The sequence below is a fragment of the Tachysurus fulvidraco genome, chromosome 17 (genome assembly GCF_022655615.1).
Source record: "Tachysurus fulvidraco isolate hzauxx_2018 chromosome 17, HZAU_PFXX_2.0, whole genome shotgun sequence".
NCBI classification, from domain to species: Eukaryota; Metazoa; Chordata; class Actinopteri; order Siluriformes; family Bagridae; genus Tachysurus; species Tachysurus fulvidraco.
In genome coordinates, this window is record NC_062534.1 from 6,796,745 (window position 1) to 6,823,472 (window position 26,728).

The window sequence follows — 26,728 nt, forward strand, 5'->3', positions numbered from 1 at the left end:
TGATTATAAGCATGCCATGTCATGATCATGACTCTACTACTGAATCAAGATCATTTCAAGATTAAACACTGTGGTGTAGTGAGACCAGAATGAATAAGGAATAGCACATGACGTACTGTTATTTTAAAATAAAATCCATGCCTGGATGATCAGGTCATATCCAGGTGTAATAAAGTCAATTACTTTACTATAAAAACTATGCCCAAACTGTTTTATTAATCCTACACCACAAATGACACATTTAAATGAATTATTTAAAACATGTTCTTCTTTTACTGTTTTTAATCACAATAAATGCTATAAAACATCCATGAAACATGTTCATTATTGTTCTAAATTACATTATAACAATTGGCCTGTTTTTAATCCTTTCTTTAAGTTTATGAAACTGTTACACACCAGTCACACCGGAGACTCCTTCCCTTAATGCTAAATAAGCATCTCCTTACAGTAAACCCCACCATATCAACAATTATCTCATTTTATTATGAGCAAAGGGTTGTAAATACATATTACCCTTACATATTACCCTTAGATTTTGTGAAGAATCTGAAATAAAAGTTCCTGTAAACGAGCAGTTACTATAGAAATGAAAATGTAGTAGAACGAGCGCATTAGTATACAAAATAACAGAAAATTAATTCATACCGTCGGAGTTGAGAATTAAACAACATTGTGGTATAAACTGTAAGACTGTAAGGGTTTCAAATATGGTCTGGTTCTTGCACATAATATTGTATTATTCTATAGATATGATCTCTAGATTTCTAAAAAAAATCTACAAAACAGTATTCTGCTGCAGTCACCCCCTGACAGCACCTATTATGCAGCTCCACCTAAGGCAATGTTATTTTATTTAGTCCACATCCCTTCATGGGACCATTATGCTAAATCCCTTAATCTGCTGTGTGAAATACGAGGGCCCTGCCTAGTGCTGTTGTTCATAACACAGCATCACTGGCCATAAAACAGCACGAGGCCATTCTCTGAGTTGTCCAACTCGATGAGAATCATATTCAATTTCGAGACTCATGGGATGCCCAGATCTAGAGAGTTGCCAGAGTACATGCCTCCCACTTTCTCAGCAACTCATCATCTTCAAGTTTGCTTCTTCTGCCTTGCATGACACACTTTATGCCTTGATCGAAACTCGGCTCTAAACGGTGGCTAAAATTGAAGGGGTTGAAAGAAGAGCTGTGACCCAGACTGGCAGTTGAGAGATTTTGAAAATGTACTCTGTATGGTGCCAAACATCTTCACAGTTTTTATTTGTGAATGATGAAAAGCCATGCAGCTAATACCTGCTGGCACAGACACTATGCCTTGAGAACAGAATGATCCCCTCAAGAACACCTTTTCTTTAAATGGCATGAAATTCTACATAAGAATCCTAATCTTGTCCTGTTTTTCTTCTGTTTTTTTTTTCATTCCTAGGTCAATTGTCAATAATTTAACAAGAACATCATGACCTGGACAATGTACGAATCATGTACAGCTAACCCCACATTTTCCTAATCTCTTTCTCCAGCTCAATACAGCTATAGAAGTCAACTTCCTAGATGTATGAGCTATGAAATCAGCATATGGTCAATTTCCAAAATATGCATGGAATGGAGTAAACTTGGCAAGATTTTTAAATGTAGATATGGATGAAGACTCTTTTACACTAAAGCAGCACATGAGATGCATTCACATACAATGGCTCAAGGGTCTGAGATCAGTTTAGTTAGTGTGGAAAGCCTGGGACAGCCTGTCAGACTCTCCAGGTTGATGATTTGTCCAGATATATACAGCTTGCCTGGGCTCCATAAGTCATCAAATGCAACTGGCATCTGTGAAGCACATTTCAACCCTCCCAATTCTATAAAAGAGTGGTTTCGACAAAGTAGTAACTTATATAAGGAGAATATTCAATAAAGAAATAAAGTTTCTTGTATAAAAGTTACTTGCTTCTAAACTGACTCTTGCTTCTACAGTACGTTACATAACATATTTGAGAACAAATAAAAACACTGTTTCTTTAGTTTGGATTTACACTCCTCTGATTTTAGTCTGCATTTCTATCCTTGTTTTTTTACTTTCTGTCTTTTTAGTCTTGAAGTCATGGTTGTGGTCTAAACGCTATTGAAAACCCAGTCTCAGACGATTCTACTGAAGAAAAATCAGGCAATCACAGAGGAGCAAACTTCAGAATGGGTTACTCAGAATATCCACTTAAGCAGCTATATATCCCTATGTAAATAAGGAAATTTGTACTTATTTCAAAGAAATCTGTTATTTGAATATTGTAACTTTATAAAAATATAAATGAGTCTTAGAGGGAACTTCATCTTTAATTGTCCTATATCATAGATCTTTTAACATCATATAATGTAATCGAAAATGTTGGAAAATGTAGGATATATCATACTATGATATTTAGTTATGTGTGACTATGAAATCATCATAAAAACGTTTCATAGTTACTCATTCTTACTTTGGACCAGCGCATAAAGAGTTTATATAACAATAACAAATAAATAAAAATTATTTATAAAAAATTATTTTTTAAAAAATTAACAAATAAATTATAAAAATAACAAATAAAAAAAATGAATAGATACATTCTTCTCCATACCACCATCAACCTTTTACTGAAGAATCAACCAAATAATTCTCATCTGAAACTATTTAACGTAATGAATTAGAATTTTGAATTGAGCCATGAATACAGAATAAGAGAATAATGAGAAAGCTATTCTGGAAAACGGTACTACTTTACATTGGCTGTGCTGTGAAAAAGAAAAGGTATGTTCTTTTGCACAGGAAATTGCTAGACAAAGCAAGACAAAGAAACCAATTCATTAATGTGTCTTTATAAACATTGTAAATCCTGAGCCCCTGAACTATTCTCACTCCTGTCCATACTTTGTTTTTTCTTACAAAAGATCACAAACAGTGCAAACATTAATCATGGAATAAAAAAGAGTGAAAACTAGTCAGAACTTTGTGGCCCACTGCATGCTCCTACAGGTCGTAAATCAACACGCCACACACTTGGAAGAATAGGAAACTGATGAAGCCTACAGTCTTTGGAAACAAATGAAGAGCCTGGTAAGTGTATAATAGATGTACTTTGATAGGTAAGTCATGAATTATCAGTTTCTAAGTCGCTCTGTAGCTGTCAAGTGTAGCACTTCTGCTTGAGCTCTGGATTTGTTTCCTCCAGCTTAACCGACTATGTGCCTAATTGAACTCTTTAGTCTCTGTGACTGGAGATAGGTGAGAATACAGGCTGTAATGTAAAGCAGCAGAGGACCTTCATAAAAGTAAAATCATCTCATAAACGTTTACTATTGTTTTATCACTTTGACTAATAGATGCTTCGTATACATTGATGTTTTTATAATATGAAAAATAACTCTAGGTGCTCAGCATTAATAATGGAAAGCAAAACCATTTAAAGGCTTATAGACTGTGGGTGGGTGAATTCTTTTACAATAGGTGCTATTTATCAACCCTTTAAGAAAAGCTATGCGTAAATGTACCTTGCAAACAAGGTAAAACCAAACCTTAATAATCCTGAAACATTTATACTGACCTTTCTTCCTGCTTATGTAATACGAAGAAACTAATATGTGTTAATGAAGAAAAGACTGGAAGAATTGCACCTCTTAACAATGAAAGTGTGGCATGTGCTAAATCTACCAATAAAGCAGCTCAGCCAACGCAGCACATCATCTACCACAGATACACAAATTCTTCATTCTTTTATGGTGTGAAATCTTTTGACCATAAACGAAAGTCTTATTTTTTGTATTTGTTTTCAATTGTTTGTTTTCAGGATATTAGTATGAGTTTGTCACCTAATTCATGAGATTATTTCATAAAATTAATGAATTGTAACACAAGTGTACCATCAGTGAACATTTATATTATATACAAGATTCCTTATACATAAATTTTAATTATATTATATTTCTTGGGTTAATGCTCCTGCAAATTATTTATAAATAAATCCATACATATTCCGGTTAATAAATAAGACCCAAATATTATATGATATGATCCATTCCTTTTGTTTCTGCAATAAGAGTATTAGGGTGAAATAACATGAAGTAAAGCCTAGTCAATGCTATGGGCTGAAAAGGGCTGGAGAATAATACTTTCATCAAATCCTACATGTACAATCTCAGATGCATGCATTTAAATGTTATTTTTCAGAAGAATTCGCCTCCCAGCAATACCAGACATTCCAAGGCAAGCAAAACAGCCTGGTTCTGCCAAGAGCCATTTTCTAATGATGATCAGAATGAAACCATTGAGGAACCCTGCTATTCGCTAATCTTTAAAATGGCTTCTCTTTAATGCTTTCAGTCTTTCAAACTCATGGTTATCTTGACATGCGGACATGAGGTCTGCGGCACATTAACGTCATTAACCGTAACACAAAGCTCCATTCCATTGCTGAGCCCTAAAGCCCTATTTTCAGCACATAATCTAAAGGGCAATATGGAAGAAAATCTCAATGATACCACTGATGCCAAAATTGAATCTGTGTCCAAAAGTACCCATGTAGAACAAACATGCATATCCATAACGACACCACGGAATAAGCTTAGCACAACCCAGACACAGAGAGCATCTTTGGCCAGATGTTATTCTGATTTGCCCATCTGGTTTGCGATCAGGGTGTTATTCTGGTTCGCCCATCTGGCTCCCGTTCAGCTGAACTTCCTGTGATATTAGAATTCTGCTCAGCAGTGCAGGAGAGGATGCTGGTGAAGATCAGCACCAACAATCAGACCTAATGAGCACCAAGGGTTCTCAGTGCATGGTGACAGTCAGAGGAGGCTTGGCAGGCAGCCCACAAGCCCACACCATCTGCCCCCTGCGTGTCTCACATGCTTAAATATGCTCTGAGAAAGTTTCAACAGTCGTCAACCTCAACACACTCCTCACTAGTTACAAAGTGCAGTCTGGGGGGATGTTGGTGGCAAAGGCAACCTGCCGCCCTCATATACGCTAATCGAATTTGTAATGATCGGCAGTAATTAGACCGTAGGAAATGAGAATAAAAGACAAAGTGTGCTCCAGGGAGAAGCAATAGGGATCTGCATGTTAAATAATCATTGTACAAGATTCAGTCATGGTAGGAAGTATAGCACAGCACTTATATGCATCTAAGATGTCCTGTAGCTTGGCAAGCAAGGAGAAAACAAGGTAATTTTTCCATTATGATCCACAAATCATTTCCAGGAGAGAAAAAAAGCTTATATATAATTTCACCAGAGATGGGATAGAGTGAAAAGTGAATGTTTAAAACCGTTCCAGTGATCAACTGGCCATTTGATGAAATTACTAAAATCTAAAACCCATATTCACTTCGTAGTGTTGCTGCTCGGGCTAAAATGTGGAAGGACTGTAATAAGGTGTATCTGTTTTTAATCTGATTTTTCTTTTTTGACTGTGGCGTAAGGAAGAACAATCCTGAGATTACATCAAAAATTCAATATCCACAGATTTGATGAGTACTTTTTAACCAGTAGAGAAGATGAGGACTATGAATAAAGACTTAGATTTAGTAAAAGTAAAGATTTAGTGCAAATTAAGTTCAGAGCTATTTCATTCATTTCATAAAGCGACTTCAACAGCTAAAGCTCTCCGGCATTTATTTTATCTCTTGCTACAGTGAGACAAGATATTTTTGCTTTTTCCAGCTAAAACAGCAGTGAAACCAAATGGAAATTCCAAGTGTCTGAAGGGGAATGTTTGTGGGATGTGAAAAACACTTTGACAGTGAAATAATAAGCGTTGGTTCTTTGAGCTAACAAAAAAGATGAAGGCAGGGCTATGGTCTCTGTTTGGAGATGCTATTGGCATTGACCAAATTAATCACGGCTAGTTCATTTTAAATTTTGATTTTGTCGTTTTGGTTTTTATCTGCCTACTAGCATTTTTCCAACTGCATGTAAATGGAAGCTGTTTCTTTTGTAGAAAGAACTAAGCACTGATTTCTTGAAAAGTCTAATCTTACGGGGCTTTTGATGGCTTTTTTGTGTCCACGGGTGGTATGCAGCTAATAGGCATTTAAACTGGTTTTGCTACAACAGATATGTTCACAGGGCATCTGGTTGAGATTTGCATCAAGCCTGGGATCCATGGGAACACAACCAAAATGTATGAGCAGATGAGAGGTTTTCACTGTAATGTAGACTGTCAGATATAGACAAACAATTAGCTTTTATTCATTCATCTTTATTAATTGCCTGGTCACCACGGGAAGTATTTAAAAAATATATTGTGGGCAGGTTCAGAAAAAAATACCAGTGAGGACGAGATTAAAAAAACATTGAGATTAATTAGTAACTAAATGATGTAGCTGAGGTTGAGAAACTGTCAAAGGCGTTCACAGAGTTCACAGAGCATGCTGCCAGTGTTGGCTTTTCTACATTTGGAACACAGATTCAGATAGTAGAATTATGTTATAGCAATGTGTATCAACGTACATTTTGTTACTGATGATCTGTTTATATTTTGCAGGATCAAAGGGTCGCCTTTGCTAGAAAATATAAATGTCAAGAAATCTTTTTAATACAAAATTCAATTGTGTTCCAACCTTGCCTTTGCCCTTCATGTTTTCCCACTCTTGAACATCCATTTTAGATGCATAGAACATGCAGTGCATCCAAGAGCCAGAATCACATTCATATTTCATATGGTCAGAGTTATTCTCTCTTAAGTCTCTGACACACATGGGAATGAATCATCTTAGGCAGGTGGCTTTCACTAAGGCACTAACACCACTCCTGTCCATTTTAAGAAATACGATATCCAGAGAATCAGATGCCACTTGGTTTTGGATTTTTGCCATACAGGTTTGAGCCAAGGCCAAGATTGAACAAGTACCTGAGCAGCCTGTGTGGGCAAAAATGGCAGAATCCTTCTAATGTTGTAGAGAAGGAACCGACATGAGCGAGTCACAAAACAACAGTCGATTGTCCATGGTTACCCCAAGGTTGCAAGCTGTGACTGAAGGGGATAAATCAGATCGTTATGCAGGGATATTGCAAGATCATGACCTGTGGATGAATCACCTGCGATGATCAGCGGTTCACTTTTGTTTGAGGATTGAGCTTTAACTGATGAGCCGTCATCCATGATGATATTTCTGCCAGACATGCTGATCAGAAGCTGTGGTATATGAGGGTGGGAAAGAGAAGATAATTTGTGTATCATCAGCATAGCAGTGGTAAGAGAACCCATGTGAGGAAATAACTTCACCAAGAGAGTGAGTATACAGGGAGAAAAGATGAGGACCAAGTACTGAGCCCTGTGGGACACCAGTGGAGAGTCTGCATGGAGCAGATGTCACTCCCCTCCATGTTACCTGATATGAGCATCCTTCCAGCAAACCATTTCCATGCTAATCTGCAAATCTGGAAGACTTCTGAGGGTGGACAAGAGAGTCTTGTGGTTTACCGCATCAAACGCTGCTGAAAGGTCAAGGAGGATGAGGACGGATGACAGTTTGGCTGATCTAGCAACTTGTAGTTTCTCAGAGACCTCCAAAAGGGCTGTGTCTGTGGAATGAGCTGCTTTAAAGTCAGACTGGTTGTTCACACTCACTGGAATCTCATCACAGTTCCAGTGCAACCGAGTGCAGGTCACCTCATACAGGTAGTATTTGGTTTGGTACCATGGTGCACTTCATGAGCCACATGACAATTTCCCATGCAAACGCTACACTGTTTCAAAATGAACTGCAGTGAGAAAGCCCCCTTAGAGTATATTAGGATTGCAAAGCTTATGCTACATCTCTCTCTGCATCATCAACAGATTACTCTACATAAACACTGCCTCGCTTTGGGAAAAACTAGCAATGAATTTGTAATCACTGAAATAAGCCTGTTCTCGGCTTCCCACAAACAGCCAAAGCACCAGAGGAATTCTCATAAATGTATATTGGGTATAGATACAGAAAGTTTCTCAGACTGTCTCTGTATCAGAGTACAGTGTTAATATTGCAATCTGGGATTTATTTGCCGGTGCTGATAGCAGTGCTTCAGGCATGGAAGTATTTGTGAGCTCCTGTCTCCATATGCACTCTCCTTTTTGCGTGTGTGTGTTTAACATGTTTACTGTATGTGAATGAAGTAGGAAAAGTAAATGACGTTGTTAAAATGGACTCCAAAAGCCTCATCAACTGAATAGCATTCTTTCTTTTTTCTACTTAATGTAGAATATTAAAAAAAAACTTTTTGTGCACCCCATTTTATTTTACACATTGGTCTGCTTTTCTAATGAGAAATGAGGGATATATATAAAATATCCAAAGGTACCTTAAGGTTTCTTCAAGTCTTCCTAAGGTGTATGACTTTTTTTTGCCCCAGGGTTTGGACTCAAACTCACAGCACTGAATAACAGGGCAGAAAGTGTTCAAATTAATTTGCCAGCTGCGGCCAAAACACCAGGCTGGAATGTTAAAGTGTGCATTTCCTGCTCTGCCAGAAGACACGCAAGTCGCAAGCATGAAAAATGAGAAGAGTGGAGAGTCTAAGCACAAAAATGAATGAAGACATAACAAAAAGGTGAAAAAAGAGGAAGCAGCACTGAAAGCAAATTTAATTTGCAGACTTCCTATGAAATGTGGATTCAGAGCCATGTAAGGAGGAGGTGTTCAAAACTTGTAAGCAGTGGGCCGCATCTTGACATTTTAGATTGTAATGACATCTTATTTGTCTGCCTGGTACATTTTTTATTTGCTAAGATTGTTGCTCTAATTAAAGCATACCTTGTTGTGTAGATATTCACAAAGCAGTTTAAATCTGTGCATGTTTTTCGCATTTGAAGAGACTGAGCTGAAATTATTATGGCAGATTTATCTAAGTGAACTTTGCATCATTTGTCATTGCTTTCATTGCTATTTTGTAGAAATATTTCGTTTTAGTGTTTTTGTTATTAGCAATTGTTCCATCTTTAATCCATGCACTATGAATAATAATATACTACAAATTCCATGGTGAACTTTCAGTTATGCCCTGAACTTGAGCAAAGTACTCCTTCCATAGAAAGAGAAAACCAAGTGCTGGAAGGGATGAGAGAAGGAGGGAGAAGAAAGAAAAAAACAGCGTGTTCCGGAGCCACAGGTAATAGTGGGAGAGTGAGAGCGCCTGAGAGAGAGGATGAAAAGAGGAGAAAGGGGAAAAGAAGAGGGAAAAAGAGAGAGGTGGATAGAAGCCAAGTCAGCACCACATTCCTCCTCTGCGCAGGCCGGCTCAAAGCGAGAGTGGGGGGGAGTTAAGCATTTATCCAGATGTGGAAGGCTTGGACTTCAGGAGGCAGGGTCCGAAAGTCTTCAGCTAACACATCACATCAAACACACACACATGCACACACAGAACAAGGAGAAACAAGGAGAACAACGTGGCCTCTCACTGAGTACACGCTAGCAGTCAATTGTATTCTCAACCACAAATCTCAGGGTAAGTCATATTTGGCATCTTTTGATTATCTTTTTAATTTATGCTCTGATTTGTTTAAACTTACTTCATACTTCACTGTACTGAGATTAGTACTTACGTCATTTTATGTGAGAGTTGCTTTTGTAACTCTATCATCAGATAAAATGTTAATTCGGTTTGCACATTGAAGTATTTTTTTTTTCATAAAATATATAATAAGATTATTTAATAAGAATATGAGTGTTATATAAACCTTTCATCACTTCTTAAGCACTACTTGGTTTGTCTATTTAATGTCACTGCTATGAATTCATATGGAATTGGTTTGTGTGAAATGTGAGTCAAATTTAAGGTTCAAGAAATGAAGTGGTGATGATTCATTTTTAAAATATGGACAGCATTCTATATTATGCAAAGATGAAAAAGTTGAACTTCGGACTTCAGCAACACCAAAAGTTCAATGGAGTTTGTTTGGAATATTTGTATAATATTAGACCATTACATGTGCAAAATATTAGAAGCATATGACTGAATTCTATTACATATGCTGACCATAAACCTCATCTAAAAGAAAGCAGCAATATTTCACCAGTTCCCTGTTTCATCTTGATTGAAAAGAAGTCTTTTTAAATTAAAATCCAGCTCAAACAACTTGCATATTAATCTTCAGTGCTTTCATCTCTAGCTACAGTGAGCACACTGTAGTCTTTAAGTATTTTCAGTTCTCTCAGCCCCTTATGTGTACACGCTTTTCAAACAGATCACCTTCCAAAGCTTTATGCTAATAAGGCCACGGGAAGTCGTGGCCTAATGGTTAGAGAGTTTGACTCCTAACCCTAAGGTTGTGGGTTCGGGTCACTTAATACCGTATTCATGCTTGTCATCTCATAGATTGCTAAGTAGTGAAGTCGTCTCTGTCATAACTTAAAGCAACTGCATATTTGATATATCTGCGTATTTGATATATCTTACAAATCTATCAAATATTTAATGTGTTATGTGAACTTTGACTTTTAGCCCATTTTATCTAACAGGGTCAAGCACAGTATAAAACAGTAGTTGCAAGATAATGGAAAATGATATACCATTGCCATATTTTGTAAGAAGTACTGATGAAATTATTCACTCCAGATGTTGGGGAAAAAATGTTAGAGTGATTTAACAAACTCAAGGAACTGCTCTTCCTGTCTTGTGGTTACACAAGGTAATCCCATTACCATCTGACCAGGATAGCTGGAGGAGCCCTTTTCATTAAAACCCATCATGGGTTATTATCATATTACTGACAGACATATAAATCATGCCTTACATTTGGCTATTTTCCCACACAACATGAAACAAGAAGAATCTGGAGTAACTAAAAGCTGGTGAATAAGCAATAAAAGCAGAGCACATAGACCTAACTGGCAGTCTTTGCCCTGCAGTCTAAATATCTTGCCTTAAAATATCCTTCAAGAAATTGATGGTGTAATTGGGCTGTCGAGAGCTTGCTTGCAGAGGAAAACACTTGAGCAATGACTTATTTCTTAAGGACTCAGCAGTTCCGTGGGGGTGGAAAGATGTAATACACCCCCCTCATTCACTGTAATTGTGTAATGCACAGGCTAAATGTGAAGGAGATTGAAAGGGGTATTACTTTACTTGAACTTGCTGACTTGATTGCCAATTATTAGCATGGTTAAATAAAGCAAACCTTTTAAAGACTTCTAAGCACTTCATTTTGAAATCTAAATAATCAGGACTTTGGAGTGTGACACCATGCAAATTATCCAACCGTGTCATGTGAGGTTTGTGGTTAGTGAGTCATGTTGTAATAAGGATGTTACTAGCTCTTGCACAAAACAGTAGGAAAAGACACCAGATGTATTTTTAATATCGCCAATTTTTCTGATTAAACTGCAGGGTCGAAAATAAGGCCTACAGCCACAAAGAAGATAAATTAAAACAAATGCTTTTGTTGGCTTCTTGCACACTCTAAGACAATAATTCCATGTCTTTACGATGTCAATAAATTTGTCAAGTCTGGAATTGTTTGTTAGACATTTTAATGATTCTATTAAATATATTTATACCATGTTGAATGTTCAACAATGTTCTGATTGTTCAATTCTGATTCATTTTTATATAGCGACAACACTGACAGTGCTGGCTGTTATTCACAAAGTTTTATATTAATTTGCTTGTTGTAATATGTTATCTTTTCTGTAGCAACAACTTATAAATGAACCTGTTTGGCAGATGCTACACAAAAACAGATTTTTATAATGTGTAGTCCTTGAAATGGTAAAGTTTATTTAGAATTTGTGGAAAGAATATTCACTGTCAGCAATTTTTAATTATTAGAGGTTAAGCCGTAGTGTCTCAACACAACAGAGTTTTCAGGACAAAAGCCTTCGCATTTTGTAGTAACATGTCATTTTCCATTTTTGTCTTCTGTATTTGCTTAGTAATTGGATGAAATACCCTATCTATGTTGTGTGATATTGACATTTCGAATGACACCCATTTCATTTCTGGCCACGGAGCTCAAACAAAGAAAAAAACTATTTTGTCTAACCAAGTTATCATCATAAAAGCATTATGCCAGTATCACTGTTACCACTAGATCTTTGAAACTGTGCTTGGATGTATACTTACATAGATTTCTCGTCCACAGTTTGGAGAATGGCATGAAAGAGACATGGCTCCTTTGGGTGACTTTCCTCCCTGGCTGAAGGCAGCATTGTATCTGGTGCTCCTCATTTTGCCTGCTTGTGTGTGCGTGTGCCCGAGGTTTTGCAGTTGCCCCAATCCCAAAGAGGTGCACTGTACCTTTCGCCATCTCCCGTCTCCCCCACGCAATGTGCCCAAGGACACAGAGAGACTCAATCTGGGGTAGGCAGCTTTGCTTCCATACACACATACACACAATCTATGAGTGAGAGAAGAGAGAGAGAGAGAGAGAGAGAGAGAGAGAGAGAGAGAGAGAGAGAGAGAGAGAGAGAGAGAGAGAGAGATTGATGTAGTTCTAGTTAATGTTAAATGTGATTGCTTTCTGCTTTATCTGTTTATATTCAGTATAATAAGTGATAGTTCTTTAATATTGCATTTGCACAATAAGCCATCTTATTTTAACAGATCAGAATTATTTGCTTAGAAATGAATCTTAATTTATTCATTAATTAATCTTAATTTCTCATGAAGCTATAATAGCATTGCGGCTGTGGGGACTTCAAATTTTGGACATCTGCGCCAGCTTGAGATGCTTATGTTGCATGGGAATGAGATCAACACTGTGGCTTCAGGATCTTTTTACCAATTACGTTCCCTCCAGGTGTGTGTGTGGGTGTGTGTGTGGGTGGGTGTGTGTGCCTACATGTAAGCAGTTATGTATATGTCTATGCATGCAGACGTGATACACAACTTTGTCATTAATATGTTTTAATGTGCAGTAAAATACATAATTTATAATGCCTTAGGTTAGTGGTGTTCAATCTAAACCACAAACCTCTACAGGTGTGGTTTCTGCTTGTTTGGAATGAAAGCCTGTACCCACACCAGTCCTTTGTGAAAAAGATTGGACGCCTCTGCCTAAGGTAGTACCACCGAAAAGGTCATATAAGGTCTATTTTTTTCTCACAGATATTGAAGTTGAGTTACAACAAGCTAACAAGAGTAGATCCCAGTATGTTTGAGGGCCTATCGAGCCTGGTCCGCCTTCACCTAGACCACAATTTAATACATTTTATTGAGCCTTTCTCGTTTAATGGATTAACATCACTGAAGCTACTTCAGCTGGAGAGCAACAAGTTGCAGGACCTTCACCCACACACATTCACCACCCTCTCTATTCTGGGGACATTCTGGGGATCAGGCCTTCGACATCTTCACCTAGCAGACAACCAGCTAGAGTACTTGCTGCCTGGTACTTTTCGGCACCTGAACAGACTAGAAGTCCTCTCTCTGCATAATAATCCTTGGACTTGTGACTGTCAACTCCACTGGCTGTTAGAATGGGACAAGAAACATGAGGGTGAGATTTTTGTGACACCTTCCCTACACCTACATGATAAAGTAGTTATAATAATTCAATTTAGAAGTAATTTGATCAAAGCACAAAACATTTTAAAACAAATACTTGGACAGTTGAACTAATAATAATTCCACAACATAAAAAAACATAATGACTAGTTTTAACAGTATATTGTCTCTCTACAGGAGTGATTAAGTGCAAGAAGGACAGAGACTCTGTATCCAGTGAGAACTGTGCTGTTTGTGCCTCACCACAACCTCTCAACAACAGCCAGATTTTCCAGCTCTCAGTGCAGCAGCTGTCCTGTGACAGGCCTTCCCTACAATCCCCACTGAAGGTGGGTGAATATAGTGCATTGGAGGACCAGGAGCCAGACGTCCCCTACACCAAGGACTTGGAGCATCCACTGGGTCACTTGGCCTTCATGTTGTCTGACAGCCATGGTAACAGGGCCCATGTGGCATGTGATGTAAACCGTCCTGTTGATGAATCCTCCATTGTATGGGAAAAGGCAAAAGGGTCAGACGAGGTGGCAGTTAATGTGACATTACTAACCCTGCTTGAGTGTGAGATTGACAGGGATGCTCTCCAGAACCTGTGGAGACTTGTTGCATACTACTATGAAAGCCCAGCCATCTTGGAGAGAGGTTCAAGGCATGAGAATACTTCAAAGGTGAGGTTTCAGTATTCGCAGGTCACAAGTGAGAATTCCCCTTACTTTACTGAACTCAAAGGACATTTAATGGCTGAACCAGCCTGGTTGCTGCAGCCCAAGATTACTATTCAGTTGAACAGACGCAAAACAACAACAAAAAAACTGGTAATGAACTTCTCAACATTTATATCAAAGCAAATCAGTGGAAGAGGAGAACAAGAAAATACAGTCTCTTCATGGGCTTTGATTCCAAGAGGAAGACCAGGGAGGATACAAATAGTGTTGGAGCACTCTGAGGCCATTCTTAACTGTATTGTACTTAGTTCAGGTCAACTCTCTGTTGAGTGGATGCTTCCAGACCTAACTACTTTAGACAAAACCGATTCCAAAAGAATTACATCAGATAATAACAGATTAGTCATCAAAAACTCAAGCCTGTCAGACACTGGGCTCTATCACTGCTTTGTGCGTACTGAGACAGAAGTAGATATGGTTTCATATAGGCTTATAGTTAGGGAGCGTCTCCTCAGTCCTAGTGACTTAAATGGAAAGAAAATGTCTTTGGAGAATGGAGAATCCCTCAGTCTCCCCTGTTCAGTTACTTCACCAAAGCCAATTGAAATGAGATGGCTTCTACCAAATTATCAGTTTCTAAAGACATCAAGTGCATTGGAACGGATCTATGTGTCAGAAAATAACACACTGATCATAAAACAAGTGAAGAATGAAGATGCTGGGGAATACAGTTGCTTAGCAGCTAACCTTCATGGGGCAGATATGTTGTCTCATTTGGTAGTTGTAACAGGTGAAAAAGAAGAAGACGATAGTGTGATCAAGGGTGAATCGATGTATGACAAGGAGGATGCAGAAGGTTCAGGATACCAAGAAGTCAAGCAGTTGGCTGTTACTCAAACACCACACATGGTGCTTGGAAAAGATAGAAGTAAAGGTGGACTTAATCGACATGGCTTTAGAGGAAAAAAAATCAACGAGAAAGGGAGGAAACCAAATAAATCTGTCAAACAGGTTGATCCAGGCCACTGGGCACGAATGTTAGCAAAAGCAAATGCTAAATTATCAACTATGAAGCCAGTAAAAATTTTGACAACGGTTGTAGCCACAACAGAAGGGAAAACAACTACAACAACTACAAGTACAGCCACAACAACTACAATCACTACTACTACCACCACTTCTGCTCCGGTCACTCTCGCTTTTACTACCAGCGCTACTACTAGTAGACTTATAAATGATTTCAATTCTAAGCAGCTGGTACATAGCCATAATAGAAAGCCTATAGACCACAGTTCACAGCAGAGAACACATCTGCATCAAAATTCTGATGATTCAAACATTACAAAAATGGCTTCCATAAATCTTTTCATAACCACATTATCTCCTATTCGCTCAAACTTGCAACCTGTGACACAAACTGAGAATCAGATTGAAAGGCAAATGTTAGGAGAGAAAAGAAGGGTAAATAATCGCATCGCCAAGCCAAGAAGAAAACCACCATACAGAAGAAAACCTCAATCAAGAAGGTTACGTACACAGAGGCCTACACATCCCCCACAAACCACAACAGAAGTAGCATTCACAACATTATTAACTACAAAAGTATCTGAATCTTTCATCACCACAGACACTCACTTAGAAACTCTAAATAAGAGATTCAGAAAGCCACTCACAGGTTCAGATATTTTGAGTGAACATGACACTAAAATCAAAGATACTTTAAATGTACACATAACAGAGAAATCTCACGCTAACAAAAAAGATACATCTGCAAAAGATGGAAAACTTACAGTTACGATTCCTCATGCTCCAGTCATTCTAGAACCCGATACGTGGCATGGACACAAAAATATTGAGGTTATTAAGTGGAGTAATGACACAAAAAATGTAGAAAATTTTAGACATAAGACCACAAGTACAATTTCTCCTACAATTCAAATCATTAACATTAAACCTCCCATACTTCACCAGGAACCACCGACCACAGAGAAACCAGCCCTATCTAATAATAAACACAAGGTGGATAACTCAGTAAACAGACATGAAAGTCTTGGTTTGCCTGTGCACCCCTGGTTAGTTCATAGAAATAAACAAATCTCAGTTACACCAAGGCCTTATACCACTTCTACATTAGGGACATATACTAATCGCATCCCAGTCTGGCCCAGAGTTCATGGATCAAAACATCACTCTTCACTTGACAAAACCTTGCAATTATTGCACACAAGCGGAAGGAATGCAGGGTTGACTAATCGACCTGAAATCACAGCACAAACAGCAAACCCCACACCTTACATCCGGTGGTCAGCAGCAACCCCCTTTCCCAAATTAGTAGCACCACATGATAGCTCATCCCAAGTAAGGGACTACTTGCTCTTCAACAGGCTTCGAAACAGATACCGTCAATCCCAGCTTAATTCTCATCGCTTAGCCCAGCCAGGAAAGCTAGTTACTCCCATACCAAGAACTTACCAGCCCACCCCAAAACTACATACGTTTCCAAATTTTCCAAGCATCTACAAGCCTGTAACATCCCCTTCTATTATAGCAGCTACTAGCAAGCCACACACCACAGCCAGCATACTATATGGCGGTCGCTGGCACTACAGTAATTTTGGACCAAAGATACTAAGCACTGCTCTGCCCTTTCCAAACTTGATGGGGAGTGGAATGAAACCAAGAATAATGACACTTGACTCATCTACTGTGTCTGCACTGGCAGAGACAAATGTTCTTCTGCGTTGTCAGGCATCAGGAGACCCCAAGCCTGTTATTTCCTGGACAAAAGTCTCAACAGGTAGGTGACCAGCATGAATATTTTATACAGTACATTATATGACCAAAAGAATGACACCTACATTCTTCTCTGAATGCTCTCCATTGAATTTTGGAATGTGACTGTTGGATTTGCCCATTTAGCTACAAGCTAAAGCACAAGTACAAAGGTGGGGTTGAAGTATAGGGTTTGTTCATGCCACAAAATATATTCTTCACCAACCTTGGCAAACCATTTTTTTTCATTGTGCACATCAGCATTGTCATACAACAGGTTTGGAATATGTTTCTGTTAAAGTGAAAGGTAAACTGTAATGCTAATGCATACAAAGACAATTTGGTGCTCCCAACTTCATAGCAACAGTTTAATTTTAAACAGTTTAAGGCCCACATATGTGTGTTATGGTCAGATATCCATACACTTTTGGCCACATAATGTATATACACAATACAAAGTCTGTGACAAAAAAAAAATTTGTATATGACATTTTTTTTTTTGTATATATTAGGCATATTTTTTTTTTTATAAAAATTTAAGAAAATGTATATTCACAATATTTGGCTTATACACAATAAAGTGTTTATTTATTGTGTGAATGTATAGAGTCATTATACTGTACATATTCATACAGATTACCTATGTCACTGCTGACATAATAAACTCATAAGCTCCATGTTGAGAGCTGTGCATACTTTAAACTAGTACATGATATACCAGCCAGAAACACCTACACTTTTGAATGACTATGAAGTAAACTAAAATTTAGATGCTTGAGACAAACAAGATGAAATTTTTGTGTCTGCTTTTTTTCCTTAATACAGCAAAAGATGTACCCTTTATATATTTCCCATACAGGTGCTACAATTCAAGCCAGCACCAAACATGGACAACGGTTTGAGGTTCTTCCAAATGGTTCCTTTATTATAAAGAATGTACAGCTACAGGACAGAGGTCAGTACCTTTGTACTGCACAGAACATGTTCGGCTCCGATCGCATGGTGGTCACTCTAACTATACAGACAGAATCTCCAAAAATAGAGGGCCCCAAATACAGAGATGTTTCTGTCTATTTGGGAAAACCAATCAGCTTGGACTGCATCGCAGCAGGCAAACCTCAAGCTCAGATCTCCTGGATTCTTCCAGACAGAACCATTGTACGGGAGCTGATGCCCCTTGATAGACCTATGTCACTTTTTTCTAATGGAACACTCAGCATTCACTCGGCAAACTTTTCCATTAAGGGCAACTACAAGTGTATTGCTAGTAATGCAGCAGGTGCTGATACTCTGACCTATCAGCTACATGTTGCTGCATTGCCACCAACAATCAAAGAAGAGCCCTTTGAGGGTGTAAATATTAACACTGGAAAAAGTATCTATGTACACTGCACAGCTAAAGGAGAACCTGAGCCTTTTCTTAAATGGGTTCTGCCTGATGGTTCACAACTGAAACCTACACAGTATATTGGGAGGCGTCTCTTTGTTTTCCTCAATGGCACACTCTACATCAAGAGTATAATTCCAGCTGATGCTGGAAAATATGAGTGTTCAGCCACAAACATGGTTGGGTTTGCTCAGAGAGTGGTAAAGCTGGATATCAAGCAAGAGTCCCCAGGTCCTTGGAAAGGTCCATCTCACCAGCATAGAGTTTCAGCCTTGTATGGCTCCACAGTGTTCCTACACTGTCCTGAGTCAGCTGATTACCACAAAGGTACAGTTTGGAGGCTGCCATCTAGAACACTGTTAGAACATCATTACAGGTAAGAATGCATTGTAAACATAAGTAACAAGTTTAGGTTGGCAATAAATTTAATTTATTCTGTGATTCTTCAGCAAAAAGAATAGATGATTTTATACATAAACACTTCACAAGCCACAGGCCCACAAATGTGTCAGAGATACTGCTCTGTACAAAACAGCTGGTGTGAGATAATTAAAAACATCTGACTTTTCTATACTGAACAATATATTAATCATTATTGTAATTCAAACAGCGTCTGAAAACCGTTAAACAATCTGTGGTGTCAGACAGAAAGCCCAAATATTTTTGCTGATCCAGACAAAACAATAATGATGTGGTAAACAGAAATTTCAGTATTTATCGAACTTCAGTTACACTTCACATTAAATAATTTGTAACAATCCATGCCTCAAATTTAAATCATTTTGTTCCTGAACATAAAACAAATCAATGTTGAAGACTTCATAGATTAATAAAATAACAATGCTCACAGAAATAATAACAAACATTTAACAGACAGTCAATGTTCTGATTTCTGGTTTGTCTCTAGTCCTCACAGACACATCAATGCTTTCCCTAATGGGACACTCAGGATACTGCAACTGACTGAAAAAGAACAAGGAAGCTACTTGTGCATGTATCAACGGCCCAATGGAGAGGATATGGAACTATTTGAACTTGAGGTCCTGATGAAGCCGCCTAAAATAGAGAACATGGGCAGTCAACAAAAGAGAGTTACAAATGGAGAGAACTTCCTTGTGGATTGTGTAGCTTCAGGTCTTCCAGATCCTGAAGTGACTTGGAGTCTCCCTGATGGCACAATGATAAACAATGCTCTCCAATCAGATGACAGTGGAACTCGGAGTCGTCGCTATATCATATTTGACAATGGTACACTCTTGATGCCACATATGGGAAAAAGTGATGAGGGCGATTACACATGCTATGCAAAGAATACACTAGGAGAAGATGCAATGAAAGTGAGCGTACAAGTTGTTCAAAATTCACCCCGAATTTCATCCAAAGACCAAGTGTCTCTCCATTTTCCACTTGGCCAATCGGCCCAGCTAAAGTGTGATGCTGCTGGTGAACCTCCACCTACAATTATCTGGATTTCACCAAACAATGAAATGATAAATTTATCTTCAGTCAAATATCAAATTCTCAAAGATGGAACACTGATCATTAATAAGGTCACGTTGGCAGACCAGGGAAAGTACACTTGTGTCGCAAGGAACTCAGCTGGTGATGACATTAAAAATGTGAAGCTCCAGATAGAGGTCAGTGAGCCATCTATCAATGGGAAAAATGGGCGATCTGACAGTAAAGTTTTAGCAGTGTCTTATCAGACAGTGCTGATGCACTGCAAAGCGGAGGGCATGCCTGAACCCCAGATAATATGGAAGACATCTTTTGGCATGTCCCTGCCTACACCTTATGTTGGAGGCAGATTCCAAGTCCATAAGAATGGGACTCTTGAATTGCGAGGAACCCGGAAAACTGATGAGGGTAAGTTTCTATGTTTGGCAAAAAATTACCTGGGAGAGGCCAGCCTAGCAATTGACCTTGAAGTTGCATCACTTGCTGAAAAACCAAGCTTCCTTGTTCCGAATATTGAGGTGTTATCCCTCAAACCTGATGGAGATGACATAATTTTACAGTGTCAGGCTATGGGAAAACCAAAGCCAGAGTTTGTCTGGATTCTGCCCAACAGCACAATGCTGGTTCCAGGAATGAAACTAAAAAGATTTATTCACTCCTTAGAAAATGGCAGTTTGCATATTATTCAGCCAGTTCCCAGTGACAAAGGTGTTTATCGTTGCTTGGCTAAAAATATTGCAGGACAAGCAGAAAAACGCTATGCTTTAGAACCTGGAAGGAAGCCTCATATCCGGGGTACACCTACAACTATGAAGATTTCATTTGGACAGACACTAAACATGCCATGCACAGTGGAAGGCTGGCCCCAAGCAACCATAACATGGACTCTTCCAAATGGTATGGTACTGGACAGGCCTCAGATTATTGGGCGAGTCACCTTTGCATCAAATGGAACCCTTCAGCTTAGAGAAGCTGCAAAATCTGATAGAGGTACTTACATTTGCAAAGCCACAAACACATTTGGATCATCAACACTGTCTTATCCTGTGACTATTATGGTACTACCACCACAGATAACTAATGCACCCCCATCTATAATAAGGGTTACTAAGGGGTCTCCAGTGACACTAAAATGCATTGCTACTGGAACCCCTAAACCAGATATTTCATGGACACTGCCTGGACGAACCACACTTGTGCCCAATAATCGCTTCACCTCACTGGGTGGAATTTACATGACAGAGGATGGTAGTTTGGTCATACAGGATCCCAGCCTTATGAACTCTGGTATTTATAAGTGTAATGCCAAGAATGCTTTGGGAATGGACTTCAAAGCAACATACCTTCAAGTGAACTGAACATGTGAAGGAGAAACTGTGTTAAACCGAAGCTTTTTTTTTTAACATGGACGCTATATTCTTGTAAACCAGTGTAAATAGAAAGCAGAATTTAATGTTCGTGGAAAAAAAATCAGCAATATACAAATGGGCATTATCTTTCTTTCTTCTTCAAAAGACTAACAATTACTGTTGCAGCCTTGAGTTTGGAACCAATACAGTAATGTTTTATAGAACCCATTGCATTTTTTAAAATGTTTTTGTACTTAATTTATGGAAAATTGGTTTGTACATAAAATTATACATCCACCTCTTAGATACTTATTCATCAATTTTTTTGAAAATTACAAAAATATATATAAATGTATATTTTTATATTCCACAATATATTTCATTTTAATCTTTTCTGATGTTAATATAAAGTGTAAATATATGTCTAACAAACAGCCCCAGGATGTAAATCATCTACAACAACAAAGCCATTCACTGTTGGAGTAGAAAGGCAGCCTTGTAAGCACAAATGTTAGCATTGTTCCTACAGTTTTACCAACAATGACATACAAGCAGCCAATTCTGCAGTTGTACCAGAATTACTGGTACTATCTGAGAAATGTTTTTGCACAGGCACATTTTTGAAAAACCTTTAATTAATAAATTGAAGTGTAGCTTAAAGCCAGAAATTGCGTTGATCTTCCACTTTTTGTGAAACTGTACATTTTATTGCTACTCTTATTGTGATTTAAACGTTGAACAACTTTGTTAGATAAACCTAAACTGCCTATTTTATTGATCAACACCGAGAGCATGAGCAATATTCTTTTCTGTTTCCAAGAAGAAACAAAAAAGAACTTTCACAGCTTGTGTGTCAGACATTGCCTATTTGTCAAATGTGACTTATTCCTATGAAATTGGAATTTGCTTACTGTCCATAGTGTTATCCCTACTGTCCATATTGTTATCCTACTGTCCATAATGTTATCCTATTGTACATAGTGTTATCCTACTGTACATAGTGTTATCCCTGCTGTCCATAGTGTTATCCTACTGTCCATAGTGTTATCCATGCTGTCCTTAGTGTTATCCCTACTGTCCATAATGTTATCCATGCTGTCCTTAGTGTTATCCCTACTGTCCATAATGTTATCCTACTGTCTAAGTTGTTATCCTTTTGTCCATAATGTTATCCCTGCTGTCCATAATGTTATCCAGCTGTCCATAGTGTTATCCCTACTGTCCATAGTGTTATCCATGCTGTCCTTAGTGTTATCCCTACTGTCCATGTTATCCTACTGTCCACAGTGTTATCCTTTTATCCATGTTATCCCTGCTGTCCATAGTGTTATCCTACTGTCCATAGTGTTATCCCTACTGTCCATTGTGTTATCCATGCTTGTCCATAGTGTTATCCCTACTGTCCACAATGTTATCCTACAGTCCATAATGTTATCCCTACTGTCCATAGTGTTATCGTACTGACCATAGTGTTATCGTACTGTTCATAGTGTTATCCCTACTCTCCTTGTGTTGTCCATGCTTACTTAGTGTTATCCCTACTGTCCATAGTGTTATCCTATTCCATCCATAATCCATGTTATCCTACTCCTATCCATAATGTTCTAATGCTATACATAGTCAGTTTTGTAGCATTACACTCATGGCCACACAACGCTACCAGCTGAACAGCCGTGCACGAGCACGGCAGTGTGCGCGCGTGTGTGAGCGAGCATCACTTCGCCGCGATGGCGAACGAAGCGCAAGGGCGCGGAGAAGGAGCCGGTTTCGCCTCTAGCTCCTTGGAGCTGAGCACGTCTCTCGAGCGCAGCGTGCAAACGCGCATTTTTAAAATTATCGTGATCGGCGACTCGAACGTGGGTAAAACGTGCCTTACGTTCCGCTTCACCGGCGGCGCTTTTCCGGCCAAGACGGAGGCCACGATCGGAGTGGATTTCAGGGAGAAGGCGGTCGAAATCGAGGGCGAAAGGATAAAGGTGGGTCTGTAATTATACACATACATCAATAAACCACCCGTACAGTTTAAACCGTGTCATGTTTTCAGATGAACGTAATGAACTGAAAGTGTTTTTCAACTAAATGTCTCGAGATATTCTTCCCTTCGTGTTTACACTGAGATTCATGTCGCACTGTTGAATAATTCATTATGTGCACTCAAAAAAAAAACCACTTTGATAACGAATTAGAATGCATTATAAAAGCGGTTTTTGAGTGCACTATATATATATATATATATATATATATATATATATATATATATATATATATATAATGGTTTAAGGTATATATATGTATATAAATACATATATATACCTTAAACCACTCCACAGTATGGAGTCACTATTGTCTCAAACACAGTAGATAGTAATATTTTCTAATTTCTTATGTTACAAACCGCTTATCTCACTAAACTGTACATCAAAACACTGATGCTGGTGCACTGGAACATTTCACAGAACACGTGAAGTGTTGTTGCTTTTAGATCATCAGCAGTGTCATGGTTTGAGTCATCTTGGGAAATAACCTTCATCGATTCATTCACTTATCTTCAGTAAACATTCATGGACGTGATGGATACAGAGTCAATCCGTAGGTGTAATGAGCTAATACACCACGGATGGGACTGGACTCCAGCACACACACACACACACACACACTCTTATTCACCTCTTGTGTGGCAATAGAGTAGCCAATTTAGTAATTTAGATCAGTAATTTGTATATTCTATGCTTTAATTTGTAAAATTCTCTCTCTTCATCATACTGGGTCTAATGCAATATTTCACATATGACACCCATTCATTTTGTTAAGTGCTAGATATTTGCAATTGACTTGGTATGTCAGAGTTGGAGTCAGCTTGAGACATTAAATATGGAAAAAGTGTAGTTTCATAATAAGGTAATATAAAATACATTATTTTGTGAACATTAAAATGCTTTTTGATCACGGCTGTGAGGTGCTTTGGTGATGTTCATGTAAAGAGAGTGACTTTGCCAGTTCACAGCGCCAATGTCCCTGATTTGACCCTGAGCTCAGGTTACTGTCTTATTTTTGCATGTTTGTGGGTTTCCTCCAGATTCTCTGGTTTTCTCCTATTTGCCAAAAGTATAAGGACTGGCTATGCCAAACTGCTGCTTAATGTCATTGTCTGTGTAAGTGAATGTGTATGTTGAGCTGCCAAGGGTGGGTCTTCTATCTAGGATGTATTCTCACATCAAGCCTACAAGAAGAGTTCCTGAGATAGGCTTTAGCTCAGCTGCTAAATTTTCTGTGATGAAGCAGTTAATAAAGATGAATGAATGCATGAATTCTTATGACCAACCCTTCTCACAGCTGAATCGACTCTGTTTTGCTTTCTTTCATCATATTTGTGTGTACAGGTACAGGTATGGGATACGGCCGGCCAGGAACGCTTCCGCAAAAGCATGGTGGAGCACTACTACCGCAACGTCCACGCTGTTGTTTTTGTTTATGATGTCACTAAAATGGCCTCATTTGAGAACCTGAAGACATGGATCCAGGAGTGCAACGGGCACCGTGTGTCAGCGTCAGTGCCCCGTGTCCTGGTCGGTAACAAGTGCGACCTAGTGAACCAAATCCAAGTTCCGTCCAACATGGCACTCAAGTTCGCTGATGCACACAACATGCTGCTGTTTGAGACATCTGCCAAAGACCCCAAGGAGAGCCAGAATGTGGACTCCATTTTTATGTGCCTGGCATGTCGTTTGAAGGCCCAAAAATCTCTCATCTATAGGAATGTGGAGAGGGAGGATGGGAGAGTGAGGCTTAACCAAGAACCTAATCCTAAGACTAGCTGTCCATGCTGAAGACCTGTGAAGCCTAGAATAATCCTATCTTGTTTTCCACACCAACTGTGACTGACGTTGATAACTGCAAAAAAACGTGCCTGCAAAAATTGATTCATATTGAGGCTTTGGTTTGCTTGTTTGTCTCTGTGCACCTTCTCTGTTTTATCTTGCCAGTCACATTGTCACATAGGAATCATTGTTATCCACAGGCCACAGCATCATTTGGTGTTTGATTTGTTGTACATGCCTTTTTAACTGTTACATTTCAGCTAATATTTGGAAACAGAAATTTCAGTTATTATATCCAGTCAGCCAAATAATCTTGTTGTATTAATGTGTTGTATAATTCATATGGATTCATCTCCCAGCATACAATCAGCTTGACAGATTGAGTGCAATAAGGAGTACGTACCATACCACATTTGATTGTTTATTTATCTGTTTGAAGACAAGAGTTGCATATAAACAGATTGTAAGCTGTATATTGGATTGCAGTTCTGGGACTCTTACTGATAAAGTCTAAAAAGTATTTGCGTTCACGCCACACAATAGTGGAATAGTAGTCATCCTTGATAGTTGCATGTTGTGTTAACAGATGATTATCCTGCATGCTGAAAGTAAATTAGGAGAGTAAAAGCTAGTGATAGGATAGCTAGTGCTAAGAAATGAGACGCTGCCATAGAACACATCAGCGCTGTGACTGGATAATATGTGGAGATATGAGCAATATGAGCAAGATACAAGCTAACCATCAGTGTGTTATGTCACATCCTATTAACATTTTGCAAAATTAAGTCTAACATTCAACCTTTTATTAAAGGCCTAAAAAAAATAACTCAATCTATCCAAATGCTCAAATGCATCCAGTCATTTTAGAAAACATCCCAGATACTAGAACTCATGTTATGTGATTTATTTATTTTTTTCAAGAAAACCTTTAAAGTGACCGTGTGTAATTGTCAGCATTCATCATTTTTAAGGCTGAAAAATATTTTTCTTTACACATGAAACAATTGTGTACAAATGTTCTGTGTTAAACTAATTGTTCACTTAAAGTAAAGTTAAATGTGTTATGTGTAACATACAGCTTGAGGTCATAGTTATTGTGCCTTCTGCATAGCGGTGTGTGTTATACGTGGACCAATAGCAGAATCTGTCTTCTAGCATCTATTTGTGATGCATCATTTATGCCTGCTGACCAAGCAACTCAGTGGCCATTACTTGTTAAACACTACTTTTTGGGATATACACTTATAAAATTCTTGGTAGTGTGTAAGGACTAAAACATTAAGAGGTGGTGTGATATGTTACCACACCAAAGTTAAGGACGTTTATGTGGAGCTTCCACCATGTAGTCGATAATATTAAAAGAATCACATTCATATAAACATTGCAACCAGATATTCCAAGCCATGCTGTTACAGAATATTATTTTCTTTAACCTATCAATATTACATTTACATAATTTATAGCATTTAGCAGACACCCTTATCCACAGTGACTTACAAAATGGACCTGGGATTTGAACTCGTGACCTTCCGGTCAGTAGTCCAACACCTTAACCAATAGGCGACCACGTCTCTATATTAAAAAAGTAGAAGTTTCTTAAACAAAGATGAGTGTTTCTTGGTGAAATAAATGGTCCTAAATGAAGGTATTGTTAGCATAGACACTAAAAAGTGTTGCACTAATGATTATGTAAGTTCACAAGCACAGTTCCAGTATTACTGTATTCCGTTCATGAACTTGTCTGTACCTTGAGTTGAAGTGTTTCTTTTGCGTCCTCTATGAGGCAGTGTGTTTGTCTTTATGATTTGTCTATTTTTCA

The 26,728-nt window shown here is 38.3% G+C and overlaps 2 protein-coding genes across 2 annotated transcripts; both read left to right on the forward strand.

The window, feature by feature from the left end:
* The first annotated feature begins 9,355 nt into the window (after nt 1-9,355).
* On the forward strand, nt 9,356-21,926 carry si:ch211-159i8.4 (matrix-remodeling-associated protein 5). The gene is made up of 7 exons (XM_047802034.1): nt 9,356-9,464; nt 12,100-12,317; nt 12,627-12,756; nt 13,065-13,455; nt 13,641-16,922; nt 17,757-18,660; nt 19,192-21,926. The coding sequence occupies exons 2-7, from the start codon at nt 12,124-12,126 to the stop codon at nt 21,098-21,100; spliced, it is 6,810 nt and encodes a 2,269-aa protein (XP_047657990.1). The 5' UTR covers nt 9,356-9,464; nt 12,100-12,123; the 3' UTR covers nt 21,101-21,926.
* An 811-nt stretch (nt 21,927-22,737) lies between these two features.
* rab33a (RAB33A, member RAS oncogene family) lies at nt 22,738-25,382 on the forward strand. The gene is made up of 2 exons (XM_027154536.2): nt 22,738-23,067; nt 24,472-25,382. Exons 1-2 carry the CDS (start codon nt 22,819-22,821, stop codon nt 24,916-24,918), a joined length of 696 nt encoding a protein of 231 aa, XP_027010337.1. The 5' UTR covers nt 22,738-22,818; the 3' UTR covers nt 24,919-25,382.
* The last annotated feature ends 1,346 nt before the right edge of the window (nt 25,383-26,728 follow it).

Excerpts from the sequence above, each read along its gene's own strand:
- si:ch211-159i8.4 (XM_047802034.1), top strand. The coding sequence starts at position 12,124 with ATGGCTCCTTTGGGTGACTTTCCTCCCTGGCTGAAGGCAGCATTGTAT. Across the intron at positions 12,757-13,064 it reads ACCAATTACGTTCCCTCCAG|ATATTGAAGTTGAGTTACAA; the intron begins GTGTGTGTGTGG and ends TTTTTCTCACAG. Across the intron at positions 13,456-13,640 it reads ATGGGACAAGAAACATGAGG|GAGTGATTAAGTGCAAGAAG; the intron begins GTGAGATTTTTG and ends GTCTCTCTACAG.
- rab33a (XM_027154536.2), top strand. The coding sequence starts at position 22,819 with ATGGCGAACGAAGCGCAAGGGCGCGGAGAAGGAGCCGGTTTCGCCTCT. Across the intron at positions 23,068-24,471 it reads TCGAGGGCGAAAGGATAAAG|GTACAGGTATGGGATACGGC; the intron begins GTGGGTCTGTAA and ends TTGTGTGTACAG.